Source organism: Panonychus citri, unplaced genomic scaffold (genome assembly GCF_014898815.1).
Source record: "Panonychus citri isolate SS breed McGregor unplaced genomic scaffold, ASM1489881v1 Contig00110, whole genome shotgun sequence".
Classification (NCBI taxonomy): Eukaryota; Metazoa; Arthropoda; class Arachnida; order Trombidiformes; family Tetranychidae; genus Panonychus; species Panonychus citri.
The window spans coordinates 219,218-238,546 of NW_026515515.1; the positions used below are offsets into that span (position 1 = coordinate 219,218).

A 19,329-nucleotide genomic window follows, 5' to 3' on the forward strand; every position below is an offset into this window, starting at 1 on the left:
TTTATTTTTGTCTGATGAGCAAAAAAAAAGTTCAATTGAAATAATTGGATTAACGAGACATTAAAGATTAAAGTTAATCAAATAAAATCAATGATCTTGATATAAATTGACTGTAATTATAAATTAACAAGATTAACCTTTAATCTGATTTAAAGGTAATCAGAGTGATTAAAAGTCAATCAAAGAAATTAACCAATTGTGTCAACTCAGATGAGAGGAATTAGCAAACAAACAATTAGGTAAATAAAGGGAACGAGATTAAGAATAACAAGAATATGAGGATTAAAGATTAAGAAAAACTGGTTAATCTGACATGTGAAGGATTGAAAGTGAAATCAAGGATTAAATGGTTAAACATGGTAACCAAGTCAATGGATAAAATGAATAGAGGATGAGAAAAGTTCAAAGATATTCAATGGATTAAGTGTCATCATGATGGTGGATAAAAAAGATGAAGAAAAAAAGAGAGAAAAAAGTTTCCGAACTAATAGTTGACCTTGGCTTGTGAGAAGGCGAAATAATTACTGAGAGAGGGAATAAGATGATTCTGATAATGAAGATAAACATGATGATGAAGATGGAAAAAGGAAATAGTAGATGAAAGAGAAGATGATGAAGATAATAAATGAGAAATACAAATAAAGTGAAAAATTCTGATGCAACGCAGTCTCAACATGATGAACGAATTGGGAACTTGCGTCAACGATTCAGAATAAAACACTCAATTCAAGCTTAAACATTTTCCTACTTGAGGTTTCTCCCGATATATTTTTTATCATTCTGCTCACTTTAATAGTCTCTCTCATTCTCTCTCACTCTCCCATGTTGTCTATCATGAGTCTGAAATAATTTTCAAATAATTTTTTCACTTGACAGATAATTGAAGTCAATAGACTTTTAGTAATGTAAGTGAAAGGCAACAAATAAAAGTAGAAAACTTTGTCTATGGTAGTTTTACATTAAAATCAAACGGAACATCAATTGTTCATCATCATCATCAATTGGTTATCCTTTCTTATCACTTTCCATCATCATCATCATCTCTTACCATCATTAACATCATGGATCAACCAGTGTTTGAACAATCAACAAATCATCAGTTGATCAATTTAACTAATTCAGTTCCAAGTAACGAGACATTAATTATTTCATCACTTCAACTTGTTCAAATTGAAAAGGAAGCTTGTTCAAAGCGTTACAGAAACACAAACTCAAATAACGGTAAGTTTCAAGTGAATACACCAAACTAATTGTAATTTCAAACCATCTAATCAAATTGCTAATCCGTTAATCATAATCAAAAAAAAAGAGGAAAAACTTTCCAAGCAACATTAATCAAACAACGACAATTGTAATCAATTGAATCCTTTTACCCTTTGGTGATAAAAGTTAAGATAATTAGATTGTCTTGATTTAACCAGAAACTAGTTAACCTTTTATATGTATTAATCTAATAATAATGATAATATGTATTTGTCAATTGTAAGATTAACTTAATTGTTGTTCTGATTAGATTTGTCTATTTATTGTTAACCATTAACAATCAGTTTCTCCAATCAAATTAAGGTGAAAAACTTTTTTTTATCATCAAATGTACTTTGTGATAATATTAACATGAACAAATTGGAACCAAAAAAAAGTGATGTTGAAATTGTATCTTCACAATTACTAATATAATAATTGGATTGACAGAGAGAAATACAAGTAAATTGATCAATTTGAACAAATTGAATGTCTATTGAGGTTCAATTACAATTAATTAATTATCCTTTACTATTTGTTGTTGTGTCCAGTTTGTCCATTAACATGGGATGGATTAATGTGTTGGCCTGAAACACCAGCAGGATCTCAGGCAAGATTACCTTGTGCCTCTTACATTAGTGTATTTGATAAAAATGGTAAGTTGTGTGTTGATGTAATTCATTGTTGTGAAAAAAAAGACAATCAACTAATCATCGTCATCGTGATGACCATCATTTGCTTAATTGTTTCATTTAACCGATCAACATGGTCATCATTCATTATGTGCTTTGTGTCCATAAGAATTAGCAACTCGAGACTGTACTCTCAGTGGTACCTGGTTCATTAAGGAATCGACTAATCAAAGTTGGACTGATTATACTCGATGTCCTTTGAAAGTTTACCCAACAAGTGATCAAATTGATGTAAGTAATTAATCACCAAATTAACAACATTGACAGTTTTCAATTTAGTTAATTCATTTTCAACACAATTTATTTACAAACAAGTTCTGGTCAATGTAATTTAGTTAATCTAAATAGAGTACAATATATAAAAAAAGTTGATCAAGTTAACTGATTGGTAAACATTTATTGTCAAATAATGATTCATATTAAAAATGACATCGATCATTTAATCATCATGTTCATCACCATGTAAAATATTATCTTGCATATAAATATTCATGTAATCCAGTGAACTGAATGATGAACAAAAAAATAGAAACAGTCAATGAAAACTTTGCTCTTTTATCTGAATCTTTCATGAGAAATTCATTTCAATGGGAAAACTATTATTTTTACTCCTTCTATTGATGAATATATATATTTACCATGAAATGATGAGCAATATTTTTATAAAATAATTCATGGAAATGTTATCCATATGAATGGTTCAGGTGAAAGAAGCAATAATTTTTTTTCTCTCTTTGATTCTTTCATGAATATATTGCATCCATATCACTTCATGCATCAGATTCTGAATAATCTACTCAACTTATCGCTACAATCCAGGAGGATTCACCTTAAGCAAGACACAAATTCAACCTTTATGAACTTTTATCTCAATGAATATGTGTTAGAATTGATCTTATTTGATTTCGACCTTCTTTCATTCAGTAGATTCAGTTGTGTGTATTAATTTCTCAATGAATAATGATGCTGATCACTTAGAATCATTAACTTAATCATCACTATTAATATAAATACGTACATATGATTAATTAATCAATAGTTAGACTACATTACTCATCTTTGATTTATTTGTTCAGTTATCCATTTACAGTATGATAATGATATACCTAAAGTAATATATTAGTTACCTGAAGATGAGGATTGATGATTAGTATGAAATATTAATAGTTGAAATTTAATCACAGTTAAATAATTAAACATGATACTGATTCTTGGGGAAAGAGAAAAGGTTAAATTTTAATTAAATCACGTTTAGCTGAACATTTTCATTCCCATTCTTTAATTAAATCTAATTAATTTAATCATTACATGAATTTTGAGTTGTTGATATAATTTTCCATGAAAATTGATAATAATTAGAATCATCTTAATAACTCAACAGGTTAGAACTTTTTGTTTTTCAATGAAAGGAGAGAAATTTAATTCGATAGTTATTAAACTCTCAACTTGGAGTATAATAAAGAGCCATGAAATTCATAACCATGATTAGATTTTGTTATGATAATTGAGGGGAAATTTTCAAGTGCCGATGGCGATTTACTCGATCGAAAGTTACACAGACATGATAAAGATTTGTAATAGAAATAATTTCTCGATCTGTTTATTTTCTTAAAGTACTTGTTTCAACTTCGTAGAGAAAAAAAAATCTCATCAATCAAACATCCATGAGAACATGCTAACGTTAACAAGTAGATTATTTTATCCTAATTATCCTTGGACAAAGATAATCAACTCTCTCGATTTCAGAGTAATATCATTAACTCAATGTTTTCGAAACAAAAAGAACTGTTCAAATGAAAAGAAACTTTAAATAGAACTTCTCTCTCTCTCTCTCTCTCTCTCTCTCTGTCTTCATTTCCTGAGTTTTCATCAGAAACTTCAAATTGAAGGGCAACATCATGTCGTTTGAATTGTCAGCCTAATTGCAATTTAATAAGGTTCAATTAGAAAACAAGATAGACAATAATTGATAACAATCATGCTAATTGTAGTCAATCCCCATGAAGATATCTTAATTGTTGTCTCATAAATTAATGAGTTTTACCTTCTATCATCTATTTATTAGACAATGTAGTTAACTGAATTAGTTAATCACTGATTGATTCTAATCACAAGGGATAGACTGTGATTACTAATGGTAATCAGTTTATTGACAAAGTGAAAAGTTATTGTGATAGTTGATACAAAGAGAGAAACAAAGTTATAAGACCAAAGGTAAAAGGTGATTTCGAAAAGTTTTGTAGATTTGATCGTAGTTCCAATAATAAGATGTAAACAATCAATTCCATTATGAGATTGATTCTTATCCACTTTATTATCTTCATCCTGAAAGTCTGATTAATACTTGAAAGGATTTTCCTTAATCAAATGAGATCAAATTCTCTTAAGGTAAATGTTTACTTACCGTTAGAAAATTTTGAGAGATTATCTAGTTAATTACGGATAAATTGTGATTCTCTTCAGATTCCCATGTAAAATTCATCTGAACAATTAGACAATTATGCAACTAATATGCTCTATTTACATGTTTAAACTAATGTATTCCAATTAAGTAAAGTTAAATTTAACCTTCCAATCTGTTTGAACACGAAAATCTTAATCATAATTTGATTGTTTACTTAGTTAATTTACAATTTATTTAATTGCAATATTAAGATTAGACGAAAAAGCAAACCCAAAAATTAACAGTTAATATGAATTTCCAAGCACTTAACAATCAAACGTTGAACCATGAAAATAACCATGACTGATTCATGAGAATGAACAAAAAGACAATTTAGTTTTCCAAGATTCTTGATGATATTAATAATATGAATCAAATACTAATAAGCATTTAACTTTTCACCGAGAAACATTTTTAAGACCATGAAACTAATCGGTTGAACACTCAATCAACTTATTATTTAATTGTATTTATCAATTTCAATCCAATTAATTTAATCTTTGTTCATTTTTCTTTTCAGGACCATTTACATCACATTAAGTTAATCAGTAAAATTGGATATTCTGTCTCTCTGTTAACCCTTATCATTGCTTTTCTCATCCTATTTTGTAACAAGTAAGTAAATTACTTTAATCAATAATTTGTTAATCACTGTGATTATGATGATGATGATTAAACCTCTTGAAACAATTAAGACGATTATGCCCCCCATATACTTGGATATTATAATATTTTTATCTTCTTTTATATCGATTCAACTTGAGGATTTATTTTCCATTGAAAATATTGATTGAACTCAATTTCTCATCTTGACTGATCCCATGAATCTAATATCATGATCAACAACTCACCTTGAAAATTTCATCTTATTTTTTTCTCAAAGCATCTTTCAAAATGGTATCAAAAAGGTGACCTTTCAACTCCCACAAGATTATTGTCAGCATATTATTTTCTCTCTCTCTCTCATAATCTCATCGTTTTGTTATAAATTCTGACAGGATATTTCATATCAGAAGAGAACAGAACTTTCGCTTTATCGAACCTGAAGAATTTCCTTTAAATGAGGCTAACAAAATTTTCCACAAAGAAAACGTTCTGAATTGAATAGAAAAAGAATAAGAAAGTTGATTATCTTTACCATGGTTTTAATCAGAGTGTTGATTGTTTTTCATTATGTAGATAATTTGAGTTGCATGTTAAAAAAAAGACAATAATCTTATACTAGATAATGTGGATTCTGTGGTTAATTTTAGATCCAGGGTGATATTAGTTTTTCTAAGTGATTCTATCCCTGGAAACATGAGATTATTATCGATTGTTGTTATTATCATGATGTTGGATAATGATGATGATGATGACAGAACTTTTTTCCTCTATCATTCCAATAACAGCAATAAGTACAAATCAACTTAATAGTAATAGTTTTTGATTAATATATAAATAACCTACAGTCTAAGGAGAAAGTTTTATTTTTTTTTCTCTCACTCTTCCAGTCGGTTGTTAAAGATTTAATATCATGTTACTGAGTTTCATGGTTATGATGATTATGATGATTTCTCCACCATAAAAACACACAAGTATTTTCTCAATGTATAATAATAGTAATAATAATCTGAATACTTATAACATTTTGCATTCCTCATCAGCTGATATCAGATTTCATCTTAATCATGAACTTTTCTCTCTCGTTCACCCACTTGTACTTCCGCCTCATCACTAATAATGTTGAAGATGATTATCTCAATAGCGGCTATTGAGAAATTTCCGTTTCCGTGCCCTGGAAATGCAATTAAAATAGCAAGAGATCATCTTTAGTATTAGATTTTGATTTTCTTTGTTCCTCTTGCTACTCAATCTACAGGGAATTCATGATCTATCTGATTGTTTAGACTCACCTGGTACATAGATAGGTAAAGATTCGTGACTTGAATTAATTGACTCTTGATGATAATCATTAACTAGAGGGGAGATTCTTGGTGTTAACAGAAAAATCAATTAACTGAAACAAAATAAATGACGATGAGTAGATTAAACTTTGATTTATTTAACAATTATTTCCCAAATATAATCCAATCAGAATCCGAAAAACTAATATCAAACTTTAATCATGAACTCAGATTGAGCTCGAAATCATTTTGAATTTTGTTGAATTTTCAAATGAAAACAAAGTTACTTAGTAGATTTTCCCATGAATACCATGATGTACATGATAATTGTTACAAATTAGATAATATTAGTATGTGTAAGATAATCCTTGGGAATTTCACTCTCTTTATCCAAAGAAACTCATACATGATGATGATAAAGATGAACAATTTGTTGAAAAAAGTTCTGACTCGAAATTGAAATTTCATATTAAGCCAAAAACCAGTGAAAGTGAACAGAAAAAAATGATTAAGTTTTGTTCTAACCCAATGTTTATACAAATAATAGTTGATCTGAACTCTTTTTTGAAAAAATTATTCGATACTTGAGTAAACACCATGTTATCCATACGATAAATCATAAAAAACTCAAACCCTTTTGTGTCTCAGTGGATTTATTTGATTAACATGATTGATTTCACTTTTCATTTTTATTTTCAACTTCATCTCGTCCCAGATTCGACATTTTTTGTTCATAGTTGTCATCAATATCACATCATCATCATTCACATTATGAGAGTTGCATATTATCATCATCACCAACACCGATGAATTCATTTTCTATCTCCTCACCAGAACTTTTTTCGTAACTTTTGCTAAATTTTTTTTCTCTCTCTGTTTTTTTCTTCTTGTTTCTCATCTTTTCCCATTCATTCATCTGTTCATTATTGGATGATATTCAAAATCAATAAACTTTATCTCATCTGGGAAATATCATTTGATGACATTGGATCAAAATTGACTAAAATCATCATCATCCTAATCTTCATGATGGGTAATATTTAGGCGTCTTCAGTGTCCTCGAAATCATCTTCATCTTCAATTGTTTCTATCGTTCATAAGTCGATCATTATTAACTCATGTCAAAAACATTTTCTTCACCTTGGAGGATAACAGTGTAATTATTGATTAATTGCTATTAGAAATTTGATATTTTCGATTCTTTTTACTTTGTTTCTCTCTCTCTCTCTTTTTCTATTATTCTGCTCCCTTACTCTTATCATTATCATTCCAATTTTCATCTTTATCTTTATCTCAATATCAGTGGTTTATCATCCCTCGATCTCAATCTCATGAAATGTCATATCTATTATTTCAACTCGATTTTTCTGCTTCATCCTCTGATCATTTCCTATCTTAATCAATTCAATCATCTTCATCATCTGTAAACTATTATTACTTTTGATAAATACGGGCGATTATCCAATGTACCAGAAAAACAGGATACTATCAATATAGTTGAATAACAGTTGATATTCAATTGATCAGGTATATACACGATATATACATGGTAATCACCATGAAGTTGTCATGAAAGAGCCTCATGGTTACACTTTAATATCATTTTCTATGCTTAGTATGAGATGAACTGTGAAAAAAAACATGATATAATTATATTACATTGTATCACATTGGATTACCTTTTTCATATCTACATCAATCAAGACCAAATCATTAATAGAATGTAATTAACAAGATAATGATAATTATAGTTGATCAAGTTAACCATTGAATCAAATTTCCTTGACCAGTAGTATTATTTGCAAGCTCATCTTTCAGATAAAAACTTTTCTCCATTGATATCATGATATTAATATTGACACAGTAAGTGTGATAATATGATCAATAAGCTTAAGCCATAATCAATGGATTAAACTGGATTAATGTCAAAATTTAGGTTCAAAACTAACCAGGATTATAATGAATATGCTAATTTTCTTGTTCATTAGGATTGTATTACATTTATTTTACTCTAATTAATTGCTAATGATGATACAATCAACCAGTAATTATCTCATTACTTTACTGTTTTCCAACATTCTCTTTAACAGAAAAAAAGTTTTATTAATACTTTGGGAATCTATAGTTAATTGTTAACTACCTGTCGATCGATATTACTATTAGAATATAAGTAAACTTGAATACATCGAAAATAATTGATACATAATAATAATAGTATATTTATTTACTTTTATAACGATACTTGAGGAATTACAATTTAGTCTGAAAGAAAGGAAATAGGATAAGGTCAAATAATGAGAACCAACGATTCTTAAATCAAGCACGAATTGAATAAGATCATTGAAGAAAAAAAAATTCCAACCGATAGTGAATAAGATTCGATATGAATATCATGAATTCTACTGAAGAGAATATCATTGTATCGATAATTATGAGGCTATTTGAGTATTTCCTTTCTCTAGGTAAATAGAGTTCCAAATAGATTTAGATAATTCGATAGAGAAATTTTGATTTTCCTTTGAAAAAAAAGTTCTATTCCATATTAATCTCCAATTGTTCGTGGAAAATTTCAACTCACAAAAAAGTTGACAAAGTCAATTGTTATCATTTCTATAATGAAGAAAAATGAACTTTACTCTGTTTAAAATCATCCATGTTGAACTTTGATTAACTTCAACCTTTAGCCTGAATAACTTGGCATCGATTCTTATGGGGTTTAAGTAAATATTATTCGTAATGAAAATAGAATAGAGAGAAAAAAACTTGGAGCCAAATCTCAGTTGAAATGGTCAATCAGGAATAAACTATGAACCTCCCCTCAGAATTCAGAGTTAGTATCACGATGAGCATTGAAAGAAGGTTAAAAAAAATGTTGATTCCAATCACAATCATTCATTATTATGAAATATTTTTCCTTTTGAATCGTGAATTCTGTTCATGAAAATGTTCATTCAGAGTCCAAATGAAATCTTATTGATGAAAATATTATTACCTACTACTGATAGTTATTCAAAAGACTTTGAATCAAAGTCTTTCATGGAGGATGAGAAGGAAGTAAAAAAAAAGCATATGAAAAAAACTCTGAGCCCCATGAAATCTGTAGATATTCACATGTTTGCTATACTCACACCTCTTTTCACTTTCAATCATTTCGATCTTAATATTATACTTTTGGTGTTCATTTCAAGATAATTCTGTAACATGATGTATCATACATGCAATTAGTTGAACTTTCAGAACCAGAATATTGTAGAGGGTGAGATTGGAAAGACAATGAATTTGATTAGATTTTATGTTTGGTAATGTCAATTAGAAATTTGTCATTTTGTCAACCCTTCATGAGCCTTTTTTTCAGATTATTATGTTCACCAGAATTCACATGATAATGTGACAAGGATTGATGGAAATGCCTTGCGGGTAAATTGAAATAGGAAACAAAAAAAAATCTCCAGAGCTTATAAAGTAAACCAGAGGGGAAAATAAGTTTTCAAATCATCTAATCATTATTTTCCATTTAAATTGAATTTAATTGATTACATTTCCATTTCCAGTGTCACTGATTCAAACCTCAAGCCAGGGAAATCCTCATGAGTAGATGAATAATAGTTTCTTTCAGATTATCAATAAGCTATTAATATGCGAGGCATCAAGATAGATCATGATAATAGCAAGAAGAAAGATTCGAGATAATTTTTCTCATCTCAATAAACATAAATTGAGAGCTTTTAATTGAGTCTGAAAAAGTTCATGGCTCTCATGATGTGAATATATGAATTTACATGACGGTGACAAACAGAAAAACTTTGAAACAAGATTTTAATCTGAGTTTGAAATTTGAAGGATTCAAAGAAGCGATAATTTTATTACCATGATAATGTTACTTGTTGGTATTAACGATTAACTTTGAAAACTTTATCATGAACTAGTGATTTTCCTCAAAATAGTTTATATATAATTAGTCAAGTCTCCATGAAATTTTACCAGAACTTTTGATTCATTTTTCACTTTCTCAGTTGAATTTTTTTCTATTTCATCAACATTTTAATTACAAAATCTAATTAAATAATGAATTGATATTGAAATTAAGAGTCAGAATTATTATTGTATCATGATAAGTGGCTCATCTCTTTATCTTCTGGTTATCATCATGATATTGGCAAAGATCATGATTAGGTTGACAGAATCATTTTCTAGATATTAACATGATGATGATGATTATTATTATGATAATGAAATAAATAGATTCTTTTGATTCTGGCTCAAGATTTTTGATATTTCAATAATGATCATGGATTCAGACTGAGCTTAAATTTTATGTAAAAGTCAAACAAATTTATCATGATATTATCAAAGATAAGATGATGATCAGTTTGATGATGATTATGATGGAAACTCAAGGAAAGAGCAAACAAAAAAATTGGAACATGTAAAATGAATGGATATCATCAATTTGATCTTCTTCATCCTTCATGATATTTAAAATAATTCAAGAGATGATTCAGGTTAAATTCTGAAGGAATTATGATAGGAACCAAGGTGAAGGTATAAAAATGATAAAATCAGATAAAGGGAGAACCTTTTCCACCCTCATCTCACACAAAAGCTGCTTATCTAATGCTGCTGATAAATGAATTTCTCTGAACTTTTTTATCAAATTCCAAAAATAAACCACCCTCTTTCATCAGCATTCTCTCTCAGTTCGATATTTAAAAGGAGATGATTCTTGAGGGTATATAACCTCAGGGAATTAGTCATAATGCTTTGAGACTTCCGTGTAAACTGAATACCTTGAGTGCACGAATCTATGAAAGTATTCAACATTCAACTTTTGAACATCTTTAGGATTTCTGTTGTGATATTCATGGAAGGTATTAAGTAAAGGTAGATGTACAACATTCTGTTAATTCTGATAGGTAATCCGATTGACAGATGCTGAAATCATGAGAAAAATAACAGAATTTCTAGTCATCAATATATCGATAACGAAATCATCATCATCATCATCATGGGAACAGATAATCAGGATAATAGCAACATCAACAACAATATTAACTGAACAGATTGGCTCAATTTCAAGTTTCATTTTTCTTTGCTATTTTTATCAAAGAAAAAAAATGGAAAAAGAATTACTTAACTATCATCAGCTCATGATAAAGATTATTCGTTATTTTTCAAGTTCACAAATAATCTCAAATTTTCAAAATTTGTTAGCTAATAGTTTCTTTTTTACCATTATAATCATTACATTCCCACACGAAGACAAGAACTAATCATTTTTACTCAGTAAACTCTAATACTCTCTTTCTCTCTCTCTTATTCGATAAGATGATTTCAGGTGAAAAATGAGATTTTCAGAGTCAACGGAATGAAAAATAAATGATGACGATGAAATTAGTTAATTTTTACCCGAATCACGAAAAAAAATACATGAAAACAATGAATGATTCATGATAGTTCATCATATTGAACACAAAGGATATTTTCTGAAAAAAGTCAGGTTATTTCAGTCCTACAACACAAAAGGAATATCATTTTTCTAGTACAAATCATATAAATCACATCGAGTACAATAATTAGAGATAAGATCTAATTATATCTCATACATGTCGATGGATAAAAAGAAAAAAAAATGATCGGAATATCTGAATGATGCTCATTTTTTTCTCATAATTTCCAGTGTTTGAACTCATTTTTCAATCCTCTATGTAAATTGGAATGATTCTGATTTTCTCTTCTTTTTCCCCTATTGTTGATCCATAAATATTCTGATAATTTTTCATCAATTTATCTTTTCCATTTCCCCCTGAAGACATTATCATGTAAGCTGATAATTGTTATTTGGCAATACTCACTTCTAGCAAACTACAATTGGCTATTAATGGAAGGACTTTATCTACATAATCTAGTATTTTTCAACATTTTCAATGACAATTCAAGTATCATGAAGTACATTGTTCTAGGATGGAGTAAGTTGATCATCTAAGTACCATATGAATACAATATAATCGTTGAACAATATAATTGAAACCCATTCAGAATCAAGCAGCGATAATCAATAACTATTATCATGAAAGGACAAAACATCATGAGTACTTTGTATTAATCCTAAAGTTTCGATGAATCATTTTCATGTTCAATTTCCGTTTCCATATTGAAGACTAAACCATTATGCCTTTCCATCAATGGGAATATTAGAGAGAAAAAAAGAAACGATAATAATTACTGATACTGATATTGAAATTCTTTGATTTCATTAATATCATCATCTTGAATTTGGTTAACAAGTTCATTACCTGTTGACAGTAATAAGAAAATCAAGAGACCATGAAAAATGAATTAATTCTGATTCTTAGAAAGAAATTATCATGAACAGTTTTCTACAAGTACAATTAATGACAATTCCCTTTTGACTGAGTTGACAATTGATTTACGACAATTGACAAGGTTGACAATTAACAAATTAACCTTTCAATTTGTTAATTATATCGTTAGTTAGAGTCTAGTCAACAATTTATCATGTTTCATTCATAATGATGAATTTACTTTCCATGTTCATTAGTTACAATTCAAATATTAACTTGATGGAGCTTTAATTGCATTAATTTTGATACATTTGATTAGCCAAATCTTAGAGATCCATTGGATCAATACTGAGATCAGATAATCATCATCAGAGGAGATTAACAATAATTAACAAGTTGTTTCCAATTCTTTCGTCAGGTTTACCTGTAATCTTCATAATACCCTGGATATTTGCTCGATCAATTTATGAGGACACCAATTGCTGGGTAATTAATGAAAATATCGCCTTATTTTGGATAATCAGAGGACCAATAACAATATCAATAATAGTGAGTAAATTAAGCTACAATTAGATTAATTGTTTCAAAATAAGAATTCGACATCTCAGTTAGCAATAGTAAAGAACGAGTTAATTTCTTCTTGATGAAGATACAAGAAAAGAACTAAACTAAAACTATGTTGTTCGACTATTTCGATATTAACACTCAAGGAAATAATTGTCATCATTGTTCATCGTTATAAAGAATTTTTTTTATGAAAGTTCAATTCAAATTCTATTATGTATTACAAAAATTTTCTCCAACATTTATTATCATGTTCACTTTTCAGTTCGATTGAATTTTTATAAACTTGAGTCTCGAATTATCATGCAAATGAATATATTTATTTATTCCATACAAGGAAAAAGATGAAGAGGAAAAAAATTGGAATATTCGATTAAAAAAATGTTCTCCGCATCCTTTTTTCCCTATCTTATTCTCAGTTCTATCATATAAAATGTTGATAATACTTTTGCTTCATGATTGAAGTTGTTTATGAGAAGATGATTTATATTTTTCTCAATGATGAGGTTAATTTTTTACTCCATCTTCCAAATCAATACTGACCAGAAACTCTGAGATTCTTATTACTGGTCATCGATGGAACTTAAATGGACAACATATATCGATTATAGCTCGATATGTTTAGAAACTCATAAAATAGATTAATATAAAAGTCGAACGTTAAAAATGTGAAGGTTGATCGTTGGTAGATTTTTGATCATTTTTAAGGCAAAAGAAAAACTTAATCAATCGTATTTAGATTAGATTAACTAACTAATTAGATTAATATGCTTATCGATTTGAATTGATCATCAAAGTCTTTTCTTACATGATTACATTTTAATCATGAACGAAGATGAAAAATTTTTGGTGAACATTTTCACTCGAAATCGATATTTTTTTTTTGCTAATTCCTCTTGTCGTTATTATACATTATCGACATTCTAATTTAATCAATCATGAATATACTTACTAATCTATTCTAGTGTTATACAAACAATTAGTACATTAACTACAAACAATCAAAAACTAATGAGTAATCAAGTAAATCAATTAGTTAAACCCTCATAATTATAATGATAATTTAATTGTTAATCCATTGAATTTCTGCTCAATTCTGATAAATGAAAATTATTTAAACAAATGAAGAGGATAAAATATTTTTCCATTCAACTGAATCATCTTAATCACGTTAGATTAACTCTGATTGAATGAGCAGATTTAAATTAATACTCAGCATCATGAAATTGACGTTGATTCAAATCAAAGTTAAACAAATGTTAATAGTTACATTGTATTCATTTTTGATACATGAAATATCAATAATAATAATGTCTCATTCATGTGGATCATGAATACAATGGAATAGTTTTCTGAACCTTGCAAAAAAAACAGATACATTCTGATGATAATTTAGTCTATGATAAAATCAATTTATCATAATTTGACTTAAATCATTTATTAATATCCTCTTATTAATAATAATATCGGTTTCCCATGATTTTATTGAAATAAATCATCATCATCAATGGAACATGATTATTCATGAATATAATTTGACCTTGATAACATGAATAACTGTAAACTAAAAATTGCTGGGATGATCAGAATTGATAGTAAAACATTAATCAGTCTGAGGGGATAGAAAATGATTAGATTAAATTATTATCATTCTCAAGATACTTGACAAAGAGTCTGAGAGATATTATGATAATCACCAACGAAGTCTATTACTATTGTGACCTTTCAATGAATTCCATGCTGATAAATGAGCTTTTTTTAAGGAAAAAAGTTCATTTTTTTCGTTGAAATTTGGCGAAAGAAAATATAAAAAGAAAATGAAAGAACTTTGTTCTAATGATAGCGATAATATTATTAGATTGAATAGAAGGAGAAGAAAAAAAAACTCGAAGAGTCGAATGAGAAAAGAAAACATTTTCTAACTTTTAATCATTTTTAACTTTAATCCTATTAAATCCATGGTTGACACAATTCAAGTTATTCTCCCTGTTCTTCTTGGTTCATTTCATCATAATAATATTTTCATATTATTCAACTAAGAAGATAAAAGAAGATGAGAAGAGTGGGAATAATAATAGGAGGAAAGAGAAGAGAAAATGAAAATAATTCTTTTCTCCGACCCAATTCAATGTCTCTCTCTCTCTATCTTTCTCTTTATATCTGAATATTTACATGGGATCGAGTTTTCATCTTCATTAGAACTTATTAGAAGAACAAGAAGTTTGGACCTGAATTATCATCATAACTAATAATTTGCTATTCTATTGATTCTTTTAGCATTTTTTCGTCATCTTTCATGGATTCTGTTCATGACGATGGCCACAAGAAAAATGATCTAACAAGATTTAAGACAATAATAAGTTTATCCTTATCGTTCGTATTGGGAATTGTTCAGACTCAAGTAAATAATATATTGGTGTACACACTAAAAGTATATTAAATATGTTTATCAAGAGAAAAATGAAAACTTATTCAGTATGTAAATTTCAGTTTCTTGATGAGTTATTGTTATCATTTTTCTTTGGCTAAAAAATCATCACATTTAGAAAAGTGTCGTTATTTTTATGTTAAAGAATATGCATAAAATGTATCATAAGGTTGACATTCGTCAGAGCTTCTAGTACTTATAGATTACTCATTCAATAATCATGGAATATGAATGAGAGAGAAAGAGAAATAGATTTGGTATAATATCATTGATTTCCCTGGTAAAGTCATCAAGTAAAAATGAAAGATAGAATCAAGAATAAGTATCATCATTATCATCAACTGAATGAAATTCAGCTTGACAACCACAGAAGAAAAAAGTAAAGACAGAAGAAAAAAACTGCTCAGACACAGAGATACAGACATGAGATGATAGTGAATATGAACTTTGAGCATAGAATAGAAAGAGATTGATGAATAGTGAGAAAGGCGAAAAAAAGTTCTAAAGATAAGAATCTGTCTGATATCAGAATAACTTTTTTCTTTCTAACGTTGATCAAAATCAGAACTTTTTGTTTACGTGTGGACTGAAAGGGAATATCATCAATATCATTATTGAATAGTAACAATATTATGAGCAACAAACAACATCAACAATGGAAAAAAGTAAACAAACAAACAATTGATAATCAAAATAATAATAAGAAGAAAGAAAAAAGAAAATGAAATTCAGTTATTTTCTCAAAAGGTTGAAATCAAAGAGTTCGAGCCTTTTTTTCAAACTGAATGTTTGTCAACATGATTATTCAGAATCTTTTGTTGATAACATACTCATTTTTCTGCATCTTAAATACCAACAAGAAAAGAAAATTTGTCAAAATGTAAACTTCCGACATTTACACTTATAATTTCATCTTCGTATCAACTTGATATTTGTTCGTTAACATGATAACATTGAAGAATAAGATTCATATCTCTCTCTCTCTCTCTCTCTCTCTCTCTCTCTCTCTCTCTCTCTCTCTAGCTTGCTCTCTTTTTCAAATTCTAACCTTAATCATGAGAACTATCATAGATCTGAGAAAATACTTGCAGATGAAGAGAGAAAGTGAAATAATAGAAGAAAAAATTGATCCTTTTCATGCAAAATTATTCAAATGCTAAGATAAACTGAGAGAGAATCCATATCGTTACCATGGGGACAATATTTCCAGTTATAATTTTATTTCTTTTTCTATTATACAAAGTAAATCACATTCTGTATACCAAGATGAAAGAAAATATAACAAATGAAAGAGATAAACAAGGAATATAATCAACAACAATGTCTCAACAATCCAAACACATTTACGGTTAAATCAAATTGAATTGAATTATTATAACGAATTGATAATCATCGCATTAACGAAATCGATAAGATCTCGTTTTATTCATATTGAAAAGAGATTCTGATTGAGATAACGGTAGATTTACCTTGACACTTTATCTACATGTATATCTTATTCGCATTAATTGTTACTTTATTTTACCTTTTCTTTTACCCTTTTATACCATTTCAATAGTTAAATCTAATATTTTTCATCAATATCACTCGAGTTTTATTTTTGAAAATGTTCTCATCCTCATCTGTGGCTCAAGCATCTCGATGCTACAAGTATAGTAAATGGTTCAAATCAACTTTAGTTCTGGTTCCATTATTTGGTGTTCATTATGCTCTCCTATTAGTTGCTAATTCGTTGGCATCAATATCACATACTATTGAAATCGTTTGGCTTTATGTTGATCAGCTGTTCACCTCTTTCCAGGTAAGTTAATTAAATCATCATTATTATCATCACAATAGTCGATATACAGCCAAAGAATTTGAGTTTGCAACCACTTTTTAAGACATTCACGCAGTTGAATATAATCAATGAGAGATAAAGTTAACCCAGAGATATGATAATAAGTTTGTCGACTAATTCAAGTGATGTAGTCTTGAAACGGTCAACTGATTAGATATCAAAAGTTATCTCTACTTGATTATCGTTAACTGCGTGAATGATTTAAAAAGTGGTTGCAAACTCAAAGTCTTTGGCTGTATAATTGTTAGGGAATATAAGAACACAAGTAAGATCGTATCGAGTGAATTGAATTTTATGTAACATTGAAATCATCAGAGCTTTCAAAGGTATCACAATTGACGGTTAGTTTTATTGAAGGGCAACTTATTGAAAAAGTAATAAGTTAAAGGGGAATAAGGGTTAGTTCATCTGAGGTAGTTAATTAAATTATTTTGAAGGGAATTAATTTGATCATCACAATTGATAAATAATCTTAACAATAATGAGACTAAGAACACTAGCTTGAGTTTCTCAAGCTGGTGACTATTTAAAGTATTTATTTGTATCAGTTGATCTAATCATTGAGAGATGATTTCATAATTACAAATAACAAAGGCTAATCCCCTTAAAATAATATTATTAGCATCATCATCGCCCTCATAATCATAACCATCATCAACATAAATGTCAATTTTTATCAAATTTCATGATAATGATAAATTATTTTCTTTATATAAAAACGATGATAACATTATTAATCGAACTGATTCTTGGCTGGTCTTAGATCATTTTCTTTTAATCAATTAATCATTTGAATAATATTTTAGTTCTGAAAACAAACTGATCCATCAAAACGATAAGAATGAGATTGAGTCGATGTACGAAAAGTTGTAGCATGAAAGTTGCAAGGATAATAAATTGAATCGAAAAATGTTCAATACTGAATATTGAACATTTTGTTTTGTTTTTGAGGCGAATTTTGAATTCATCTTCTTTGTTTATGTTTTCCATTGAATGCTAACAATGGTTCATATGGAAAAAGATTATAAAGCAATTAGATTTTTCGTTTTAAATTTTAGCGATTACGAAGTTAGGTTTGTTTTTTATTTTCCTTTTTTCTTATGATTTATTCTAAAAGAGATGATATTTAATTGTTCTTTTTCATTCCTTCTTTCAGGGTTTCTTTGTGGCTCTTTTATATTGTTTTCTTAATGGTGAAGTACAACAAGAGATGAAGAAATGGCTTCGCCAGGCAAGTCAACAAGATCGTGGACTTCAGTCTTCTAACTCTATGACTTACAACTCAATCTTAACACAATCTATGTCTTACTTAAATCGTGGCAGGAATGACGGATCAACAACAATTTATAACGAAAATTGTTACAACAATGGACTTCGAAAGGAATCAATGAGAACCTCAACCTTGATTATCAATGATAAACAGGAGAACTGTGATTTGGCTCCACCGTCAGCTGATCATTTGACATCATCACCGCCGGAATGATGAACGAGGAAAAGGATAAAGAAGAAGAAGACGAAAAGGACCTCAGGCTTAATTCTGTCGATGGAGACAAACATAAAAAAGAAAAACACGAAAAATATTGTAATTAATTTACTTTGAAAGATCAAATGATAAGAAATCTTTGATATTCTAATAAATCCAATGAAAGTTATAATCTTAAAATACAAACAAAATCACCACAAGAAGAAGGAAAAAATATTACAAAATAACATATTTAATATGAATAAGGATAAAGTGATGACTTGTTAATATATTAAATGCTGGTTATAATTATTGTTAAGACAACTTGATGAAAAATATCATCTAAATGATATTATAAGATAATTAGTATTCATTAAACTATTTCATAATTTACTACTGAATAATTCATTAGCAAATTATCAATAGAAGCGGATAAATATCATAATGTTTAGCTAAAGGATAGAAATGTT

At 28.3% G+C, this 19,329-nt stretch overlaps 1 protein-coding gene across 2 annotated transcripts; it reads left to right on the forward strand.

Annotated features, from left to right (window-relative positions):
- Nucleotides 1-210: 210 nt before the first annotated feature.
- On the forward strand, nucleotides 211-19,207 carry LOC128389742 (parathyroid hormone/parathyroid hormone-related peptide receptor-like). Of its 2 annotated transcripts, XM_053349375.1 has the most exons (10): nucleotides 211-1,221; nucleotides 1,794-1,898; nucleotides 2,044-2,165; nucleotides 4,898-4,992; nucleotides 7,308-7,419; nucleotides 12,073-12,229; nucleotides 12,984-13,114; nucleotides 17,116-17,358; nucleotides 18,554-18,628; nucleotides 18,721-18,859. In XM_053349375.1, exons 1-10 carry the CDS (start codon nucleotides 1,062-1,064, stop codon nucleotides 18,724-18,726), a joined length of 1,206 nt encoding a protein of 401 aa, XP_053205350.1. In that variant the 5' UTR covers nucleotides 211-1,061; the 3' UTR covers nucleotides 18,727-18,859. The 2 variants fall into 2 exon arrangements, with proteins under 2 accessions (XP_053205350.1, XP_053205349.1); XM_053349374.1 differs by having other exon boundaries at nucleotides 217-1,221; nucleotides 18,554-19,207.
- The last annotated feature ends 122 nt before the right edge of the window (nucleotides 19,208-19,329 follow it).

Coding starts and splice junctions, on each gene's coding strand:
- LOC128389742 (XM_053349374.1), top strand. CDS start 1,062: ATGGATCAACCAGTGTTTGAACAATCAACAAATCATCAGTTGATCAAT. Junction 1,222..1,793: donor AAACACAAACTCAAATAACG/GTAAGTTTCAAG, acceptor TGTTGTGTCCAG/TTTGTCCATTAACATGGGAT. Junction 7,420..12,072: donor TCACCTTGGAGGATAACAGT/GTAATTATTGAT, acceptor TTCCCCCTGAAG/ACATTATCATGTAAGCTGAT.